The following is a 21117-nucleotide window of genomic DNA, read 5'->3' as shown; positions in this document are numbered from 1 at the left end:
AGGGACAATTGTAGACAACATTAGCCATTTCACAGAATTATTGAAGAAAAAGTGATGGTTGCATAACTTACATTTAAGTGGACCGTGATTGAGGTTTTTTTTTTTTTTTTTTTCAATCAATATCAACTAATAATATATGAACTTAATTATCATTATTTTAATTATGAGCATCCTCATAAGATTATTGTTGTTTAGTTACTGTAAGATTATTATCAATTAAGTTGTGTTAGCCACTTTGGTATATAGTAATTATTCACATAGTATTAGTTGTTGTAGTGATGGATCAAAGTACTCAATTATTGGATGGGGATAATGTGGTCGAGGATCAAAGTTCTCAATTTCTATGGAGTGAAAAAAATGAAGAGATCTTAATAACTTTGATGGAAGAAGAAAGAAAGAATGGAAATCGGAAAGGCACCACATTTTCTACTGAAGGATGGAAAAATTTAGAAGAAGGGGTGTTAAGGTTGACTAAAGAAAAGTATACGAACCTACAATTAAGGAATAAATTCATTGGGTTGAGAGACAGATATAAAGTATACAAAAAATTTCTATCCAACACTGGTTCATTTGGGGACCTTGTAACTGGTCAGGTCACAATTACAGAAGCCCAATGGGAGGAGATGGAAAATGTTAGTTGGAATACATTATTTGTAATATTATCTATTGTTTCATATAAATTAAAAATAATATATAATTGCAGCAAGTCAGGCATGCCAAGCGGTTTCGGAAAAAAGGGTGCATACATTATGATCTGCTTAGTAACTTATTTGGTGATACATATGCAACTGGTAATCGTGCTCACCCTTTAAATAGAAGCCCATGTATTAGTGGTGATGAGGGAGATGAAATTCTAATGAGATCAATGAAGTGGTGGATACTTCTCGTCATAGGAGTTGGTCTCCCGACCTTACTCGTACAAGATCAACTAAAGAGAGCTCTCAAAAGACAATTTCCTCTGCTATGAGTGGATTTGGCGAATATTTTAAGAAAAAGGCAGAGGCACTAGATAAGGGTGGAGGCTTAAGTGGTATGTCTTAAGTTGATCAAGACTCCGCTAAAGTTACTGAATGCTTGCAAATCTTAGAAGACATGGGACCAATTGATGGCGACACATTTTTCAAGGCCCTAAAACAATTTCGTGATGATCCGCTCTGGAGTAGAGTATTTGTTAAACTTAGTGATGAGAAGAAGCGGGAATGGCTTGAAAGGCTACAACTGGGACTAGATTGCTAGGCTGCAACTAGGACTAGATTGATAGGCTGCAACATTATGTGGTGATGGGTTGCAATTGCTGTGTTTGTTTGAGACAATATTTTTTCTTTTGGTGTTTGTAATTTCTATTTGGGATTTGTTTAAGCTAGTAAACTTATGTCTGTGATTTAGAACTAGTACACTTGCCTTTTAACAATGTTTTGCTAATGTTTATCATTTCTTTGCTTTAATTTGTGTCTTTTTTATTGTGTTAATCTGAGATATTATATATGTCATTTGAAGATGAAGTCATTTTTTCCCCTAACTTTTATTGATTGCATTATCATTTTATGCATCTCATGTTTCATTGCATCAAGTTTACCATTATGGATCCATTTTGTTTGCCTACTTTAATTGATGATGATGAAGAAGATGAAGATGAGGAAATGGGGGTGTGTTTGTTGTTTATTTACATGGTCATAGAGTACATGGAACATTATATGCTTCCACCATGACCATGTATGACTTCTATGCTTCAAGGCCATAATTATATACTTGAATTAGTAAATGGCCACCCCATTAGGTGTTATCGACTCTTTAGGATGGATAAACATGTATTTAGAAATTTATGTGAACGGTTAAAGGGATTGGGCTTGGAAGATTCTAGGTACTTAACCGTACAAGAACAAGTTGCAATGTTTTTGTATACTCTAGCACACAAGGTACCACCGAGTTTTAAAGTATGTTTGCAAATTAGGGAAAAGTATAATATGTCCACCAAATATGAACAAGGTACCCTTGGAGATTCAACATAATGAGAAATACTTTCCATTCTTTCAGGTAGTTTTTTTTTTTTTAAAAAAAATATTTTTACTTAATTAATTGGTATTGTGAATTTATATTTACTAACAAAATAATGTGTTGTAGAATTGCATTGGCGAAATTGATGGTACACCCATCCATGCAAATGTCCCAGCATCTTCACAAATTCTTTATCGTGGAAGGAAATCAGACACAACACAAAATGTAATGGCTATTTGTTTTTTCGACATGAAATTTACATATGTAGTGGCAGGTTAAGAAGGCTCCGCGAATGACTCAAGAGTATTATTGGAAACTATTTTTGATCCTACAATGAATTTTTCGTTGCCACCCGAAGGTATTAAATTAAGAAATCATATGTTTAAGATATCATATTAAATTAGAAAAAAATTAATTGTTTTTTGTTTGTGCAAGTAAGTATTATCTTGTGGATTCTGGGTACACCAATATGAGGGACTTCTTAGCACCTTATCGTGGCGAAAGATATCATTTACAGGAATACAGAGGGAGACGAATAAGGGGTTCTCATGAACTATTCAACTATAGGCTTTCGTCACTGAGAAATGTGATAGAACGTTGTTTTGGTGTATTAAATATGCGTTGGCCGATCCTTAAGTTGATGCCTCCTTACAAACTGAGTGTACAAGCACTCATTGTTATTGCTTGTTGTACATTACATAATTTTGTTTGTGACAAAACTCGTTTAGATCATCTTTTTGATGAATATGGGGATGAGAATGCCAATCTTTAAGAAGAAGAAGAAGTGAAGCTAGGTGGTACTTCTCAGAGAGTAAATGTTACACATGAGCTAATTCAAGAGATGAGTGAAACCCGTGATGCAGTTGCAAATGAGTTGTGGAACAACTATTATGATAGATGAATCATTTCTATTTGCTCATTATAATATTGTCACTTTTATTAGGATCATTTTTCTATTTGGATATTGTAATATTGTCACTTTTACTAGGATTAATTTTCTATTTGGATATTGTAATATTGTCACTTTGGATTAATTTTCTATTTGGATATTGTAATATTGTCACTTTAGATTAATTTTCTATTTGGATATTGCAATATTGTCACTTTTATTTGGATTAATCTTGTATCTAAATGCCATTTGAATTCATGTTATAATCTGCATGCTTTTGATATTATGTGTATGCTGGGCCGAAAAATTAGAGTTGTGTTTCACTTGTTATTATACTAATATAATCTGCCCAAGCTTATTTCAACTTTATTACAGGGGAAATGCCTCATTACTTAAAAGCATTTTAGCCTTTCTCCACATACAATAGATTTACATGAACAAACTGGTATTGACCTTGTCCTTTGAAAGAAACAACAGAGATGTGATACATGAATAACACACACTACTACTACTATAATAATTAATTATACATAATATTTCTTTATTACATGAATTCAATCTAATTAGACATCAGTTATGTAGCTATAACTCTTTAATTGCAATGGAACCCATTTTCAGTATTCTGCCAAAGCTCACAATAGGTATATATTCCTGTAGGTTTCATAGTGAAACATGCAATTTTTCATGAAAACTCCTGTAATTTCCTGCATGTAAAAGTGAGATGGATCATATATTAGACAACTCCCCAATAAAAAAAAAGTTCAATCAATATTACATTATGGATTAGAGTGCATTGCCTACTTCAAACCATTTCTCTCTTTATATAAGTTGATTTTGCATCTTAACAAAATCAGAACCAAAAGCAATTCAAGAACCAAAAGCAAAAACAAAAATAAAAGTTATTTTTTACTAAACACACTTTCTGTATTTTGCTTTCAAATTTCCAAAGTAGATATCAGTTTACTAAACACACTTTCTGTGTTTTGCTTTCAAATTTTAAAAGTAGCTCGTAGTTTACTGAACATAATTTTACTTCCTATTTCATCTTAAAGAAATCAAAATTATGATTTTACTTTTCGAGAAAGCGAAAGTAAGAAAGTAAAAACGTTAGTAAACGGGCCTAAAAGTCTTGCTTTCAAATTTTCAATACAACATGTTATTACTATATTTATATATGTATTATATCTACCAACTTGGCTACCAGACCAGCTCTCCCAGAGATACTAACGAATTATATTATATTATATTAATTTTAATGTTAGTAATATACCCGAGAGCGTGGTTAGCAGTTGTGAATATTTTGGACCAGTGCCAAAATGCACCCATATGCAAATTTTTACTATGATTCAAAGAAAATGAATTTTTAGTGAATACTATTAAATTTGTTTATGATAATTTAACACAATGAAAAATTCATATATTATGTGCTTATAATATAATTATAATATGCATAAAATACAAATAACCGAAACTACTAAAATTGCAACTACCCCTCGTGAATTATGCATTTTTCTTGCTGATTGCTCAATCCGTGCTATCAGGTGTTGCAGATTTTGAAATTTCAGGACAATTGTACCCTTATTCACATGAAAGGACAATACTGCCCTTTGTTATTATCGTTAGAACCAAACACGTCCTACACACCACCTCTTCTAACTTCCAAAAAACGAACTTCCCAAAATCCCTAGCCCTAAATTGACAAAACAAAAAATTTTTGGTAAGAGTTTTGTATTCATCTTTTTCTTTCTCTCTCTTCATCTTGGTGATCTTCCTATTATTAAAGAATTGAAAAGGATTTGTGATCTTCATGATAGCAAGGCAGAGGTGAGATAAACCCAATGATACCGGCCAAATTGAAATCGGCGACCGACAAGTCGGTGAGACCAGAGTGAATCTGATTCGCCCCGTGAATCGTAAATCAAAGGCAGAAAACGAAGTCTATTCAGCTTCCTTGTCCCAATTTGAGTCTCAAAAACTCACCAGCCTTTAACATCTCTACAAAGACACGACGCCTTCACGCAACAATTGATGGATTGTAAACAACAGATAAAAAAATAAAAAAAAATAAAAAAAAAAAACCCTAATTCATCTTCTTCGGCTTCACTCACACGACAAAAGCCATCTACACGGGCACGAATCACCTGCAATGCAATTCCCATGCTGTTTCCTACCGTGAACAGTAAGTGGCCTTGGTTTGGCCACATTTTACTCCACTTAATAGACACTAACACTGTGTTTGACAATTGCACCACTATTTATAAGTAACATTTCACCACAATTTTTAAGTAACGAAGTCTAAAAGTAATATCACATAGTCTAAAAAGTAACATCACCTTCATTTATAAGTAACATCACAGAGTCTAAAAGTAATATCACATAGTTTAAAAGTGACAGAAGTCTAAAAATAATATTACATAGTTTAAAAAGTAACATCACAACGTTTTGAGGGTGAAAGATACTTATAAATGGTGGTGATGTTACTTTTTAGACTATTTTTACATTTCACCACCATTTATAAGTAACATTACAGAGTCTAAAAAGTAACATGACTATTTGTAAAGGAAACATCACCACTTTTAATTTCAAATAATAACATAAATGATATGTTGAATTGAGTTATGTTTATATGTGACATTACTTTTTAGACTATGTGATGTTACTTATAAATGGTGGTGAAATGTTACTTATAAATAGTGGTGTAATTGGCCAAACACGGCCTTAGTGTCCGTTAGCTGAAGAATGATGTGGCTAAATATGGACCACTTAAAAGTTACAGCAGGAAAATGAGTAGGAGCCTCACTGCAGGTGATTCACGCCTCATCTACACACACTTGTGTATTGAAATATAAAAAATCCACAATTCATCTTCTTCAGTCCTCCCTCACCATTCACAATGACAATTTTGTGTGTATATATATAAAAAAGGGTTAAGTGAAAAAACTAATACTTGTTATACAAAAAATGAGCAAAAAAACACCCTTATTGAAAAAAAAAAAAAATACATATAAATTCCTATGTTATCAACCAAATTGCCCCCGTTAGAATAAATTGGTTGGAAAATTGGAGTTGGTGATGTCATATTTTTTTGAAAAACCAAAGGTACCTTTTTGAGTTACAAAAATCCCCCTACCATTTTTATAGATCTATGAACAATTAATGGACTTGTTTAGATGTACTTTAAGTTCAAGAATTTCTCTCTTTCTAATTTTTCTTCTCTTTAAAATATCTCTTTCGCATATGGTCTCTCTCTCTCTAAATTTTTTTTTTTCTTTCTAAAATTTCTCTTTGTTAAGGGTTGTCACATTCTCGAATTTTCTAATAAAATGCTCTGATACCATTTTGTCACGACCCGAAAATGATGCCAAATACTAAAAAAAATTGGCATGACCTCTGCTAAAAAGGGACCTCCGCCAACTTGCTTAAATGCATAAAAAAAACATATGCAATGGTCTCTCTTGGACCTTCAATATTTATCTACCTTTTCCCAATTCACGGCAAAATGTACCACATTACACAGATATAACCATTACTAATTTTTCAAAGATATAACATCATCCTCCCTTTCAACATAAGCATTTACATAGTCCCAATTTACATCAAAAGTAATCAAGTATCTTAGTTAAGTTACATGGCCATGATTTGCAAAAATGAATATTACTATATATATATATATATATATATATATATATATATTTTTTTTCACAGTTTGTGACTTTACAAAAGATTAACTAATACGCAAAAGGTGCCAAAATAGATCTCTAGTCCTCTTCATGCTTAAGAGGGATCGGCATCCACTAATTCATTTTCCGGCCCTGAAAAATGTTAAATAAAATGGGGTGAGCAAATTGCTCAGTAGGTGGTGCCTAAGACACACCTCTTGTTGCCCCGTGAATCTAAACAAGGAATAGGACAATAGGAAACGGGGTCATCCTGTATCGGGAAAGTACAACATAATATCCAATCTCACATAAATAATATGATGCTATGGAGTGTAATGCATGCCAATGTCGCTTCCCATTTTCAACATTTAAAAACCTTCACTTTCAAACTGTTAATATAACCTGCCCTTTAGTGACCCCACAGCGACACGAGAGAAGGATTGGCTAGTGTCCCTGACCCTTGGTACCCCCGCGGCGTCATTTGGGGCCCAGCTAACTCAACCATGCTAGGGCAATTTCCCTAGTTCCCTCTAGGCTATATTAACACACCGGCCCTTTGGTACCCCCGCGGCTACCGAGTTTTCTCAAAACCATCTTTATCAAAACTTCTTCCCAAAATTCCTTTTTTTTTTTTCATTTCAAATCACATTAATCCCATCACATACCCAATGCTAGTGCATGTATGAATCATGCCATGTCCATGTTCATCATCCCACAACTAGCTCAAATTTAATTAACATAATATGATTCACCAGAATTTCCAAGGAAATTACAGCATGCTTTCATACAATCAAAATCTAGCATGATAGACATATGAAAATCAACACTTAGGCCGCTCTTCACATAGGTCAAATAATACACATAGTTACAGATTAACTTATATGCACACCAACCAAATAATTTGCTAGATTCTATACAAATTAATCATGCTAAACAACAATTCATGAAGGGTTAACTCACAAAAGCACAAGATTGCATGGATTAAGAATCCCTACCTCAAAATTATGCAAAACCCTCAAAATGGGTCCAAATTTTCGGACTCCCTAAAGTGGCCAAATGCTGAAATTGCTGGTATGGATTTGAAGGCCTCGTCGTGGGCTTCGATTTGCCGCAAACAGCTTTCAAAAATTTTAAATATTGAAGGAGAAATCTTGATTTGAAGTTTGGTACCCAAAAGAAAAAGAAAAATCAAGAAGAAGAGGGTGGAAGAGAAAGCTACGGGAGTGAGAGATTTGAGAGACCAAATGTGGTCTTTAGTCCACTTAAATAATAGTGGTGGGTCCCTCCACTTTCTTTTCTTTCTCTTTTTCTTTTGCTTTAAATTTTATTTCACACCACACATATATATAAATGCAACACCATACAAATACCACATAAATCACATAAAATAAAATGTATGAAGTGCAAGTGAACCCAACCAAAATTCCCGTATGCAACAATATCGGTAGCGGGTCCCACACGGAATTGTCCGGCCCGAAAAAAAAAATAAATAAATAAAAAATGCGAAATGACCAACCTTGCGTTTCAAAGAGTGCCGAACTCAATAAAATGCTCCCAACAACTCACCAACACACTCGGCACACTCCACGGTGTCCCGTACACAACACGTGAAAAGAAAAAAATGCCCTTGCATCAACGAAATTCCGAAAAACTGGAAAAAGGTGAAAATCGGAAACATCACAATCTACCATCCTTAAAGAGATTTCGTCCTCGAAATCTATCCTCCTTAAAAGAAGGAGGCTCACAGCCAAACATTTTCTGAGAACACCTCACAAAACCCTAAGACTAAGAACTCAACAACCATATTGCCTTTGACATCGGCGCCAATAGGCAATCACACTCTGCCGCCAGAAAACCTACTGATCACCACCTTATGAGGGTACTCATCACTTACAACATTATACATAAAACCCGCTGAATTCTACAGTCGACTTAAAACCAACACTAGTCCCCGCTACACTGCTACACGAGGCTCGAAAGAAGAATGGTCGCAAGACCCCTGAACATGACAACATCCTATCTTAACCCATCCCTTTAAAGGACACACAAGTCCAAGACAAGGAACCCTATCCACCACACAATCAGACTCAAACTTAGACCTACACCTCTCAGTTAGACCAATACTTGCCATCCATACTGATCAACCTCAAGATAACTAAATGATGAATCTCCCAACAATTATACAATCATGAGCCACCAAACGGATAGAGCGTACCCTCCTATGCCCAGGACTCAAATCCTCAAAACCAGATCTTTAATAATCAACCGGATTTGGACACTTGGTTCCACTTAACACAACTCATCACCCTAGACAACTTCCTGAATCCACACCTTCACACTGTCACAACACCCAATACCATACTTTCACTATTTATGACAACTTGAAACAATCATTGACCTTTGACCCGACATCGAGTTAAAGAGGGATTGATTCAGGAGAAATGGTTGGCCAGGCCACTCTCATCATCGATCCAATCTCAACACAGACGTCGTTCTTGTCCTTAGGTCCAAACCTTAAACACAGTCTCACACAATCCACAAAACAACTATAAGATCCACTCACTATCCATCCATTGCTATATACAACCTCAATAACTATACAATCATATACCTATCCTCAGAATCCCAATTATATCTCAATCACATAATCATAATAAACAAAAACAACATAGCACCAAATGTCTTGATCATCGACCAACATCAAAGCTCTCTAATCTTCTCATAATACCCATACCTGGTAAACAATTTCAAAACATCATTCGATTCAGTTCTGACCTCGTCAAAACACACAATACAACTATCTCATACTTGAGATCTCAAAACCAGAATCAATCATTCCTATTATCCTTAATGGAATCCCATAATCATTCTCTAACTGCATAACATTCAACAATACCATGCTCATTATTTGTCACAGTATCATAAAAGAAAATTGCACTAACCGTGCCTACTTCTCGCCACTATCGTATATCTCATACTTTCCGCCGTATCATATATGGCATGCTTGCAATTAACATAAACACTTTATTTACATGTATCACAATTTAAACACGTATACACTTAGCAAATAGGCATGCCTTTCAAAACAATAAACATTTAAACAGGTAACAAGTAAGCACGATTCTTCAACAGTTAAGCACTTTAACACATAGGCACATAAACGATGCAAGTCAACTCTCTACCCCTACTAGGTAAGCCACTACCCATCGTCCGAAAGGTATTCGAACCTAAAGCTCTGATACCATTTTGTCACATCCTCGAATTTTCTAATAAAATGCTCTGATACCATTTTGTCACGACCCGAAAATGATACCAAATACTAAAAAAAATTCGGCATAACCTCTGCTAAAAAGGGACCTACGCCAACCTGCTTAAATGCATAAAAAAAAAATATATATATGCAATGGTTTCTCTTAGACCTTCAAAATTTATCTACCCTTTCCGAATTCACGGCAAAATGTACCACATTACACAGGTATAACCATTACTAATTTTTCAAAGATATAAAATCATCTTCCCTTTCAACATAAGCATTTACATAGTCTCAGTTTACATAAAAAGTAATCAAGTATCTTAGTTAAGTTACATGGCCATGATTTGTAAAAATGAATATTACTATATATATATAATTTTTCACAGTTTGTGACTTTACAAAAGATTAACTAATACGCAAAAGGTGCCAAAATAGATCTCTAGTCCTTTTCATGCTCAAGAGGGATCGTCATCCACTAATTCCTTTTCCAGCCCTGAAAAATGTTAAATAAAATGGGGTGAGCAAATTGCTTAGTAGGTGGTGCCTAAGACACACTTCTTGTGGCCCCGTGAATCCAAATAAGGAATAGGACAATAGGAAACGGGGTCATCCTGTATCAGGAAAGTACAACATAATATCCAATCTCACATAAACAATATGATGCTATGAAGTGCAATGCATGCCAATGTCGTTCCCCATTTTCAACATTCAAAAACCTTCACTTTCAAACTGTTAATATAACCAGCCCTTTGGTGACCCCGTAGCGACACGAGAGAAGGATTGGCTAGTGTCCCTGACCCTTATTACCCCCGCGGCGTCATTTGGGGCCAGCTAGCTCAACCACGTTAGGGTCCTTTGGTACCCCCGCAGCGACTGGGTTTTCTCAAAACCATCTTTATCAAAACTTCTTCCCAAAATTCCTTTTTTTCATTTCAAATCACATTAATTTCATCACATGCCCAATGCTAGTGCATGTATTCATCATGCCATGTCCATGTTCATCATCCCACAACTAGCTCAAATTTAATTAACATAATATGATTCGCAAGAATTTTCAAGAAAATTACAACATGCTTTCATACAATTAAAATCTAGCATTATAGGCATATGAAAATCAACACTTAGGCATGCTCTTCACATAGGTTAAATAATACACATAGTTACACATTAACTTATATACACAACAACCAAATAATTTGCTAGATTCTATACAAATTAATCATGCTAAACAACAATTCATGAAGGGTTAGTTCACAAAAGCACAAGATTGCATGGATTAAGAATCCCTACCTCAAAATTGTGCAAAACCCTCAAAATGGGTCCAAATTTTCGGACTTCCTAAAGTGGCCAAGTGCTGAAATTGCTGGTATGGATTTGAAGGCCTCGTCATGGGTTTCAATTTGCCGCAAATGGCTTTCAAAAATTCTAAATATTGAAGGAGAAATCTTGATTTGAAGTTTGGTACCTAAAAGAAAAAGAAAAATCAAGAAGAAGAGGGAGGAAGAAGAGAAAGCTACGCGAGTGAGAGATTTGAGAGACCAAATGTGGTCTCTAGACCACTTAAATAATAGTGGTGGGTCTCTCCACTTTCTTTTCTTTTTTCTTTTCCTTTTGCTTTAAATTTTATTTCACACCACATATATGTATATAAATGCAACACCATACAAATACCACAAAAATTACATAAAATAAAATGCATGAAGTGCAAGTGAACCCAATCAAAATTCTCGTATGCAACAGTACCTGTAGCGGGTCCTACACGGAACCGTTCGACCCGAAAAAATAAATAAATAAATAAATAAATAAAATGCGAAATGACCAATCTTGCATTTCAAAAAGTGCCGAACTCAATAAAATGCTCCCAACAACTCACCAACACACCCCACGGTGTCCGATACACAACACGTGAAAAGACAAAAATGCCCCTGTATCAACGAAATTCCGAAAAACTGGAAAATGGTGAAAATCGGAAACATCACAAGGGTAGTCTCTATCTTTTCAGATTGATTTTATTTTATTTTTATTTTTTTTCTCTCTCTCTCTCTCTCTCTCTCTTCACACTTAGATGAGAGCCTCCATAGATTTTATTGATAAATTTAGCAAATAACCATTCGAGGAAACTAGGTTCATTAGATTTCAAAGAGTCGTGTTCAAGGTGGTTCAAGCACCAGTTCAGAGATTTCTAATTTTGAAGAGGACTTGTAATCAAACTTTGGATCCCCATTTCAAGAAACATTGATCCGTGAACTGGGCTGTTGTTTTCAATAAATACAGCTCAGAAGTTCAAAACCTTCTTAAAATTATGTGAGGTTTGGACGAGTTAGCAGAGCACATTGTCCCAGATTGAAACCTTCTGGCTGCAGCTAGTTAGAAAAGCAGCAAGTGCATGACTGAACCGGCTGTATTGTAGCAGGTTCTATGCGGCGGCTGTTTCTGGCCAGCTAGTTGCTTTTTTATATTCAAAAAACAAGCCAGTGGCACCACTGAACCGGCTGCATGTTTCTGGCCCAGTCTATGCACTAGTGACCGTTACACATAATCTGTGAATTTATAACGAATTACAAAGAGCTGTTCAAACAAGAGGAGTATCTTAGTTTCTAGCATTAACCCCTATCGTTTTACAAATATATTCAACTACTTTAAAATGACAAGTTGGTTGTATAAAATGCTTCTATTCAACAGGTTGTGTACTTTATTTTCTTTAAAATGAAACAAGTTGTAACAAGAAGGATGCCCAAAGTCAACTCTGCAAGTGAATAAATGGACAAAACTGCTTCAGGACTCTTAAGGCAGGCTGAAACCTGAGAGGGCCTAAGCAGAAACGAGTCGCTTACATCTATGGATCCAATCTTATACAGGGCGGCCAAAGAGGGAAATGTTGATGACCTCATGAAAAAAGTAGATCAACTAGAAGTCCAAGTGACCCCCAACAAAAACACAGTCCTCCACGTCGCAGCTCAATTCGGCCAAACACAATGTGTGAAAGAGATCTTACAGAAGTGCAGTGGATCACTGCTTTGTTGGGTGAATATCAAACGTGAGACTTCACTTCACATTTCAGCAAGGGAAGGACACACCACCACAGTACAAGCACTCATTGATTCTGCAAAAGCATTACCGGACGATAAAGACCTCGAAAGCGGGACTAGAGTTAACAAGACCGAGAAGATGCTAAGGATGAGTAATGTGGAGGGGGAGACGGCCTTGTATGAGGCTGTGCGAAATAATCATCTTGAGGTTGTTAAGATTTTGATGACAGAAGACCCTCAGTATTTACATCCACCCAACAATGCCAAGGAGAATCCGCTTTACCTAGCTGCCCAAAGATGTTATCCATCTATTCTGTCCAAAATTTTGGAAATTACCATTTCAAAAGATTACATTTCACAAGATTACATTCGTCCAAATGGACGAACGCCCTTACACGCGGCAACAATTTCTTATGACAAAGGTACTTAACTATAACTAAATATTTTCTTCATCTACTTTGCTAGCTAGTTTGCGGAAGAGAATAAAAACATAGATCCTCTGAAATTAACACAAATTAGTTTTGTGCTGAGAGTCCGAGCTTTTATTACTTTTAGCGTTTTAGTAAGGAACAAGTAATTTCTAAAATGTTTTACTAATGTTATATATTTAGTTACTACATTAATAAAATGTTTTACTTTCAGAATGCGTAAAAATATTACACGACTTGAAGCCATCACTAATCAAGGAAGCAGATGTATCTGGATGGAGACCACTTCACTATGCTGCATGGTTTGGTGATGTATCAGCAGTTAGACACCTACTTGATCTAGATAAATCCGTGGCATACCTTCCTGCAGAAACAGATGACAATAAGACGGCTCTTCACCTAGCAGCTAGTCAAGGTCATCTAGATGTGATGAAAGAACTTCTCTCATACTGTCCAGATTGCTGGGAAAACATCAACAATAAATGCCAGAATATCCTTCACATTGCAGTGGAGCATGAGAAAAGTGAAATCATCGAATTTATCTTAGAAAATTCCTTTTCCAACAGCCTCATAAATCAGAAAGACACAGATCGAAACACACCTCTTCATTTGCTTTGTGCTAAATCCGACTATCTCAATTACAGTCTCAAAGACGACCCTAGTGACCACAGCACGCCCTACCACAAGAAAATTTTGACTGCACTCAAAGTAGTATATGGTGACAACCGTTACATGTATCCACAGGAGGTAAGGATGGTACCTTGTCTATAATATGAAAATTTTCATTATGTGAATATATGCTAAATATGCTACCTTGTCTAATTGCTTAGATATTAGGAATTACATTTTATAAAAATGCCTAAAAATCCTCTAAAGGCTGTGCAGTCTGTGGGAGGTCCCAGTGGGTAAAGAGTTTGTGGAGGTTTTTTCTTACGATATTTGTAGTGCAATTTTTGTTGTGCAATTGGATTAGTTGTGTCATGAACGATCATGACTGTTGTGACAATATATTAATCTTGATAAGGTGTGAATTTGCAGGTAAAAGTGCCTTGTATTAAGTTGTATTGTACTTATTTTCATGATATGGATGATTAGCAAATTTTTGCAATAGAATCAGTAGTGTTGTTTTCAAGTTGATCAAAGAAGAAAAACGCAGGTACCAGAGGTGGGTTGCCAAAACAAATTCAAATTACGCAAAGGAAATGACTCTGCTCGATTGAACGAGTTAGCTACTAAAATTTCGGACAACAATTTGATAGTAGCTACACTTATAGCGACCATGACCTTTGCAGCTGGTTTCACTATTCCAGGGGGCTATGACGGCAATGCTGGGCCAAATCAAGGTATGGCAGTTTTAGTAAGACGAGCAGCTTTCAATGTATTTGTTGTGACGGATGCTATTGCAATGATCTTCTCCATTAAAGCTGTATTTACCCACATATCTGCATCCACTTATAAAGACGAAGATAAGCGTGCTAATGGCTATCGCAACGCTCTTGCAACCATTATATGCGCTATTGGATCAATGGTGGTTGCATTTATGACCGGCTTTTATGTTGTGTTGGCACATTCACCGGTGCTCGCAATAAGTGTAATCGTCATTTGTTGCCTCTTTCTTCTAAATGCTTTAAGTTGGTTCCTGGACGCATACCTTGCAGTAGCTGATGACTTTAAAAATGACGTTAGGAGGCTCTTCGTTGATTTCAAGAAGTTTACACGCAAAGCTATCGACTCTTTACTTTCTGGAGGGCGCAAAGCTATCATCATTCTAATAGCGGTTTCCTTCCTTGCCGGCATTGGATATGTTGGTTATCTGTATACCAAATTTAAATTAAAGCATAAATGGTTATAGGAAAGTTAGTGAGAGAGATAAGAAAGCTTACTGAAATTAAGAAAAACATGGGATATAAGAAGGAATTGAAGAATGAAGAAGTCTCTTTGCACATCTCAACATTTTTACAGCTTTATTTTCATTTCATGCACTTTACTTTCTTTTTAGTGTGAGATTTATTTTCAGCATTTAGTGTAATTTGTACTTTGTTACTCCCCATCTTGTATCCAGTTCTCCATTAATAAATTATCAGGTTTGCAAAATCGATCCACTCTGTTTTTTTCTATAAATATCCTCAACGTTAAGAAGTAGTTAATCCAACCAAGGCAGAAAAACTCAATAAGAGAGAGTTATTCAATTTTCCATTATTCATTATCCACGAGATTAGAAACCAAGGTATCTGATGTTCTTGCTGTACTCTTGTGACAAGAACAATTTATACAATTTGGTACAAATTATTTTCTACTGTTAGAAATCTTAAAAGAGAGAATAAATATAATATTGTATTTATACAAGATGCTGTTAGCATGAGCTGTATTTCTTAATATATTTATGTAAATTCTCCTAAATTAATTTGGTAATCGACACAAACTGAGAAAAGAATTTCCTTCATTCATTTTGAATAATACACAAAACGTTAGCTATATACATCAATCCTAGCAGCAGAAAAAGGAAAACTAACTAGGTTATATCAGATCCCATGATTTATGGGATATTCTAACAGAATAGAAAACTAACCAAATCATCCTAATTCTAGAAATAGAGGCTGTTACAGCATCAGCCTAATTTTAGGAATACTGGCTGTTACAGAATTTCCTAAAATAACTAACTATACACGTATATAATACAAGTCATTAAACACATTTTCCCACACTCCCCCTCAAGCTGGCGAATAGGTATTTTCGATTCCCAGCTTGGATACAATACTCTGAAATACTAAACTGCTTAACCCCTTGGTAAGTACATCAGCAAGTTGGTCATGTGTAGACACATAAGGTGTACAAATCAATCCGCTCTCCAACTTTTCTTTGATGAAGTGCCTATCAATTTCAATGTGCTTTGTTCGGTCATGCTGTACTGATTATGAGCTATGCTGATTGCGGACTTATTATCACAATAGAGTCTTATCGGACCATCCCACTTAATCTTCATGTCTTCTAAGATAATCTTCAACCAAAGTAGTTCACATACATCCTGAGCCATTGCTCGGAATTCTGCCTCCGCACTAGACCGAGCCACCACATTTTGTTTCTTACTCCTCCACATCACAAGATTTCCGCCAAGAAAAGTGTAATATCTAGAGTTCGACCTCCTGTCAATAATCGACCCAGCATAATCGGCATTCGTGTATGCCTTAAGAACTAAGTCTCCGTTCCTTTTAAACAGAATACCTTTTCCTGGTGTCCCTTTGAGGTATTGTAGCACTCGGTGAGTTGCCTGCAGATGGACTTCCTTCGGGCTATGCATAAATTGACTAATCACACTCACTGCATAAGTTATATCCGGTCGTGTGTGAGACAGATAAATTAGTCTTCCTACCAGGTGTTGGTGCATTTCTCTATCTACTGCAGCATCCTCCTCTGCCTTTCCAAGTCTAAGGTTAAGATCTATTGGAGTACTCACTGGTTTGCATACCGTCTTGCCGGTTTCTTTGAGGAGATCCGTAACATACTTTTGCTAAGATATAAAAATCCCCTATCTAGAGTGAGTCACCTCGATCCCAAGAAAATATTTTAGCCTCCCTAACGCCTTGATCTCAAATTCCTTAGCCAAACACTGACTCAAAATTTGTCGCTCCTTATCATCATCCCCTGTCACTATTATATCATCAACATATACCAAAAGGGCTGTGACTCCCCCTAAAGGTGAGTGTTTAATGAATAATGTATGATCCCCTTGGCTCTGTCTATATCCCATGACCATCATAACTCTTGTAAACCTTCCAAACCATGCTCGTGGCGATTGTTTAAGATCGTACAAGGCTTTCTTCAGCTTACACACAATATGAGTAGCCAAATTATTCCTATAACCTTACGGGACTTCCATATAAATTTCTTCCTCTAGCTCTCCATGCAAAAATGTATTCTTGACATCAAACTATTGCAAGTCCTAACTATAATTAGCCATTAGAGACAACAAGATTCTAACAGTATTCATCTTCGCAACTAGAGCAAAAGTCTCTAGGTAGTTAATTCCATAGGTTTGAGTATAACCCTTGGCCACTAACCTTGCCTTGTATCTCTTTATTGATCCATCTGCTCTATACTTCACAGTGTAAACCCATTTACACCCCATAGGTTTCTTTCCTATCGATAATTTCACCAACTCCTAGGTTTTGTTTTTTTCCAACGTCTCTATCTCCATATTCATAGCTTGTTTCCATTTTTCATTGGATAAAGCCTCGGATAAGGTGGTAGGGATAACAATGGGGCTTAAGCTAACAAGGAAGGATCTATAGGATGGTGAAATTTTTTTGAAGGATAAGAAATGTGAGAGAGGATATATAGGTCGTTTTGTGCACTCTCTAGTTCCTTTCCTAACAACAATGGAAAGATCTTAGTCACTAACCTAAGGTTCGGTTTCAGCTTGCAATGTGAGTCACAACCTTGCCTTGTATCTCTTTATTGATCCATCTGCTCTATACTTCACAGTGTAAACCCATTTACACCCCATAGGTTTCTTTCCTATCGATAATTTCACCAACTCCTAGGTTTTGTTTTTTTCCAACGTCTCTATCTCCATATTCATAGCTTGTTTCCATTTTTCATTGGATAAAGCCTCGGATAAGGTGGTAGGGATAACAATGGGGCTTAAGCTAACAAGGAAGGATCTATAGGATGGTGAAATTTTTTTGAAGGATAAGAAATGTGAGAGAGGATATATAGGTCGTTTTGTGCACTCTCTAGTTCCTTTCCTAACCTAAGGGTTAGAAATTGTTAACTCATTCTCAGGATCTAAGTTGGAGTCTCGGACTTGCACAAATTCAGGGACAGCCATCTTCCTCCTTGAAAATACTTCGCCAAAACTCATATTCTCAAGAGCAGAATCAGTTATTTCCTAGGGAATTTTAGGCACGGGTTTAGACATATGATTTGGCATAGGCTCAGACACGGACTTAGACACAGGATTTTGCATCGGGGAACAAGAAACTGATTTAGATATGGGAAGTGACAGCAGATCAAGTAAAAAATCCCTATCCTTCCTATCCTTATCTTTCATTATTGAACTCTCCCCTTGAAGATAAGGAGTGGTGAAATAGGACTCTTGTTCATTGAAAGTAACATCTGCTGAGACATATAACTTCTTAGATGGAGGATGATAACATTTATACCCCTTCTGAGTTGAAGAATAACCCATAAAGACACATTTTAACGCCTTCAGATCTAGCTTTCCCCTATTTTGACTATGAATTTGAACAAATGACACGCACCCGAATATCCTATGGACAAGATTATTTGTAGTATGTAGGTTAGGATAGAATGTTGAAAGCATCTCCATTAGACTTTTGAATCCTAAGACTTTGGAAGATAAACGATTTATAAGATGAGCGGTTGTAAGAACTGCTTCCCCCCAAAAGGATTTAGGCACATTTTTCTGGAACATGAAAGCTTGGGATGACTCAAGAAGGTGACCATTTTTCCTTTCTGCTACGCCGTTTTGCTGTGGGGTATTGACACAAGATGACTCGTGTACTATCCCTTCCTTTTAAAAGTATGGAGTTAGGATTTGATCGAAATAATCCCTAGCATTATTCGATCTAAACCTTTTGATATTGACCCCAAATTAATTTTTAACCATAGAACAAAAATTTGGGAGAACAGTACTGACATTGGATTTATGTTTGAGCAAGAAAATCCAAGTAACACAAGTACAATCATCAATAAATGACACAAACCATCGTGCCCCAGAAACATTAGGAATAGTAGAAGGACCCAAAATATCACTGTGAATGAGATAAAAAGGAATAGAACTTCTTTTATTACTGACTGGAAAAGATAGACGTTTGTGTTTAGCAAGTTCACACATTTCACAATGAAAATTCTCAACATTTCAACCTTTAAATAAAGAAGGAAACATAATTTTAATGACTCTAAATGATGGATGTCCAAGTTGGTGATGGTGAAGCCAAACTTTTTCTTTATTGGATGAAAAATGCTCAAAAACAAAAGAGTGAGATAATTTGCCCTTAGTAATGCTTGGCTGACTCGGTGCTTTGAGGTAGTAGAGCCTATCCCGTTCTCTAGCATGTCCAATCATCCTCCCTGAATCCTTGTCCTAAAATACACAATAACTATGATGAAAAACTACATTGCAATGGAAATCTTGAGTGAGGTTTTGAATAGAGACAAGGTTTGTGGATAATCTAGGAACATAGAGAACATTTTTTAAAATTAGTGATGGGCCTATTTTGACATCTCATACAGCTACTACAATGGTTAAGGAACCATCGGCTATGGCTATTTTCCTACTACTTGGGTATGGCAAATATGTGAAAAAACCATTCGGTGAGTAGGTCATATAGTCGGTAGCTCCTGCGTCCATGATCGAGGAGTTGGCAAAGAATTCACTCGAGACATTTAATCCAATAGAGGTAGGAAACACACCTGAATATGTTAATGAGCAAGTACCTGAAGGTTTGTTAAGGTTGCCAATAAGAGATCTCACCCTCTCGACCTCTTTTTGGTTGAGACTGCCTAACTCCTGTGGCGCTGCTTCATTTTGTTGTACCACAGCCTCTGCAGTCGTCTCTACAACCTCCAACATTCTTCACGAATAATAATCTCCTAGTGATTAAGGCCGATCACTCAAAACGAAAACCAACAGTAATGAAGGTTGGCAAAGGTAGAAATAAAAATGGAAACTGCTCTAAGAAATTTTGGCAAAGAAGGATGAATAGAAAGAGTGCAAAAATACTCTATTTTTGAACTAAAAATCAAGGTAAAACAGGGTACAAAGAAGCAGCAGTATGGTCTCGGCAATGAATGCTTGTGTAAAGAGGTTTCTAATCCCAGAAAAGAGCCTAAAGCTCTGATACCATAACACAAATTGAGAAAAGAATTTCCTTCATTCATTTTGAATAATACACAAAACGTTAGCTATATACATCAATTCTAGTAGCAGAAAAAGGAAAACTAACTAAATTATATCAGATCCCATAATTTATAGGATATTCTAACAGACTAGAAACTAACCAAATCAGCCTAATCTAGGAGGTTACAGAATCAACCTAATTTTAGGAATACTGGCTGTTACAGAATTTCCTAAAATAACTAACTATACACGTATAGAATACAAGTCATTAAACACATTTTCCCATAGTAATTAATTAGGATAGTAAAAATATATTATTACTATATTGTGTAATATATTTTAACCATGTATAGGATTACCATACAGGGTTTAGGTTTCTTGCTCTCTACACATCTCGTCACCTATATAAGTCCATGTGTATCTCATATCTCATAAATCAATACAACATACAATTGCTCCCTCTCTTTCTTTCTCTCTCTCTCTCTCTCTCTCTCTCTTTTCTAATATGGTATCAAAGCAACTCTAAGATTTTCTTCTTCTTCTTCTTCGTATTCCATATTTTGAATATCATATTTTGAATTTTATTCCTGTTGTTAGTCTAAATGGCGATTACTTCAAGCGCAACTACTGTACCAACCCCGACTCCGACACTTCAAATCATAGTCCACCAAGACAATTCTGCATTTCCAATTAGAATTATACTGGATGAGACTAATTACTCATTATGGTCTCAACTCATGGAGATGCAGATTGGCGCTCATAACAAGGCTGGGTATCTTTCTAGAGAAGCGAAAAAATTCGCACCTGGAGATCCAAAATTGGAAGTATGGATAACGGAAAATCATTGAGTCAAGAGTTGGCTCATTGACTCGATGATCCCATCATTGATGCAGTGATTTATTCGTTTTACCATGGCTAAGGAGATATGGGAGGCGATGTCTAGAACCTTCTATAACATATTGGATGAAACGTGTATTTTTGACTTGAATCAGAGGTCTTTTT

General features: G+C 36.0%; 1 protein-coding gene across 1 annotated transcript; it reads left to right on the top strand.

The window, feature by feature from the left end:
* The first annotated feature begins 12634 nt into the window (after positions 1 to 12634).
* Positions 12635 to 15105, top strand: LOC132270553 (protein ACCELERATED CELL DEATH 6-like). Its single transcript, XM_059771732.1, has 3 exons — positions 12635 to 13247; positions 13468 to 14000; positions 14410 to 15105. Exons 1-3 carry the CDS (start codon positions 12635 to 12637, stop codon positions 15103 to 15105), a joined length of 1842 nt encoding a protein of 613 aa, XP_059627715.1.
* The last annotated feature ends 6012 nt before the right edge of the window (positions 15106 to 21117 follow it).

Source organism: Cornus florida, unplaced genomic scaffold, assembly GCF_030987335.1.
Source record: "Cornus florida cultivar Cherokee Brave unplaced genomic scaffold, ASM3098733v1 CherokeeBrave_3.0.0_Hap2_Chr08, whole genome shotgun sequence".
Taxonomy (NCBI): domain Eukaryota; kingdom Viridiplantae; phylum Streptophyta; class Magnoliopsida; order Cornales; family Cornaceae; genus Cornus; species Cornus florida.
Note: the sequence above shows the minus strand (reverse complement) of the source record. Positions and strands in the feature narration are given on the sequence as shown.

Bases quoted from the DNA above. Each gene is read 5' to 3' on its own strand.
- LOC132270553 (XM_059771732.1), top strand. From the start codon at position 12,635: ATGGATCCAATCTTATACAGGGCGGCCAAAGAGGGAAATGTTGATGAC. The intron at 13,248-13,467 runs GTACTTAACTAT...TTTTACTTTCAG, and splicing joins AACAATTTCTTATGACAAAG to AATGCGTAAAAATATTACAC. The intron at 14,001-14,409 runs GTAAGGATGGTA...AGAAAAACGCAG, and splicing joins GTTACATGTATCCACAGGAG to GTACCAGAGGTGGGTTGCCA.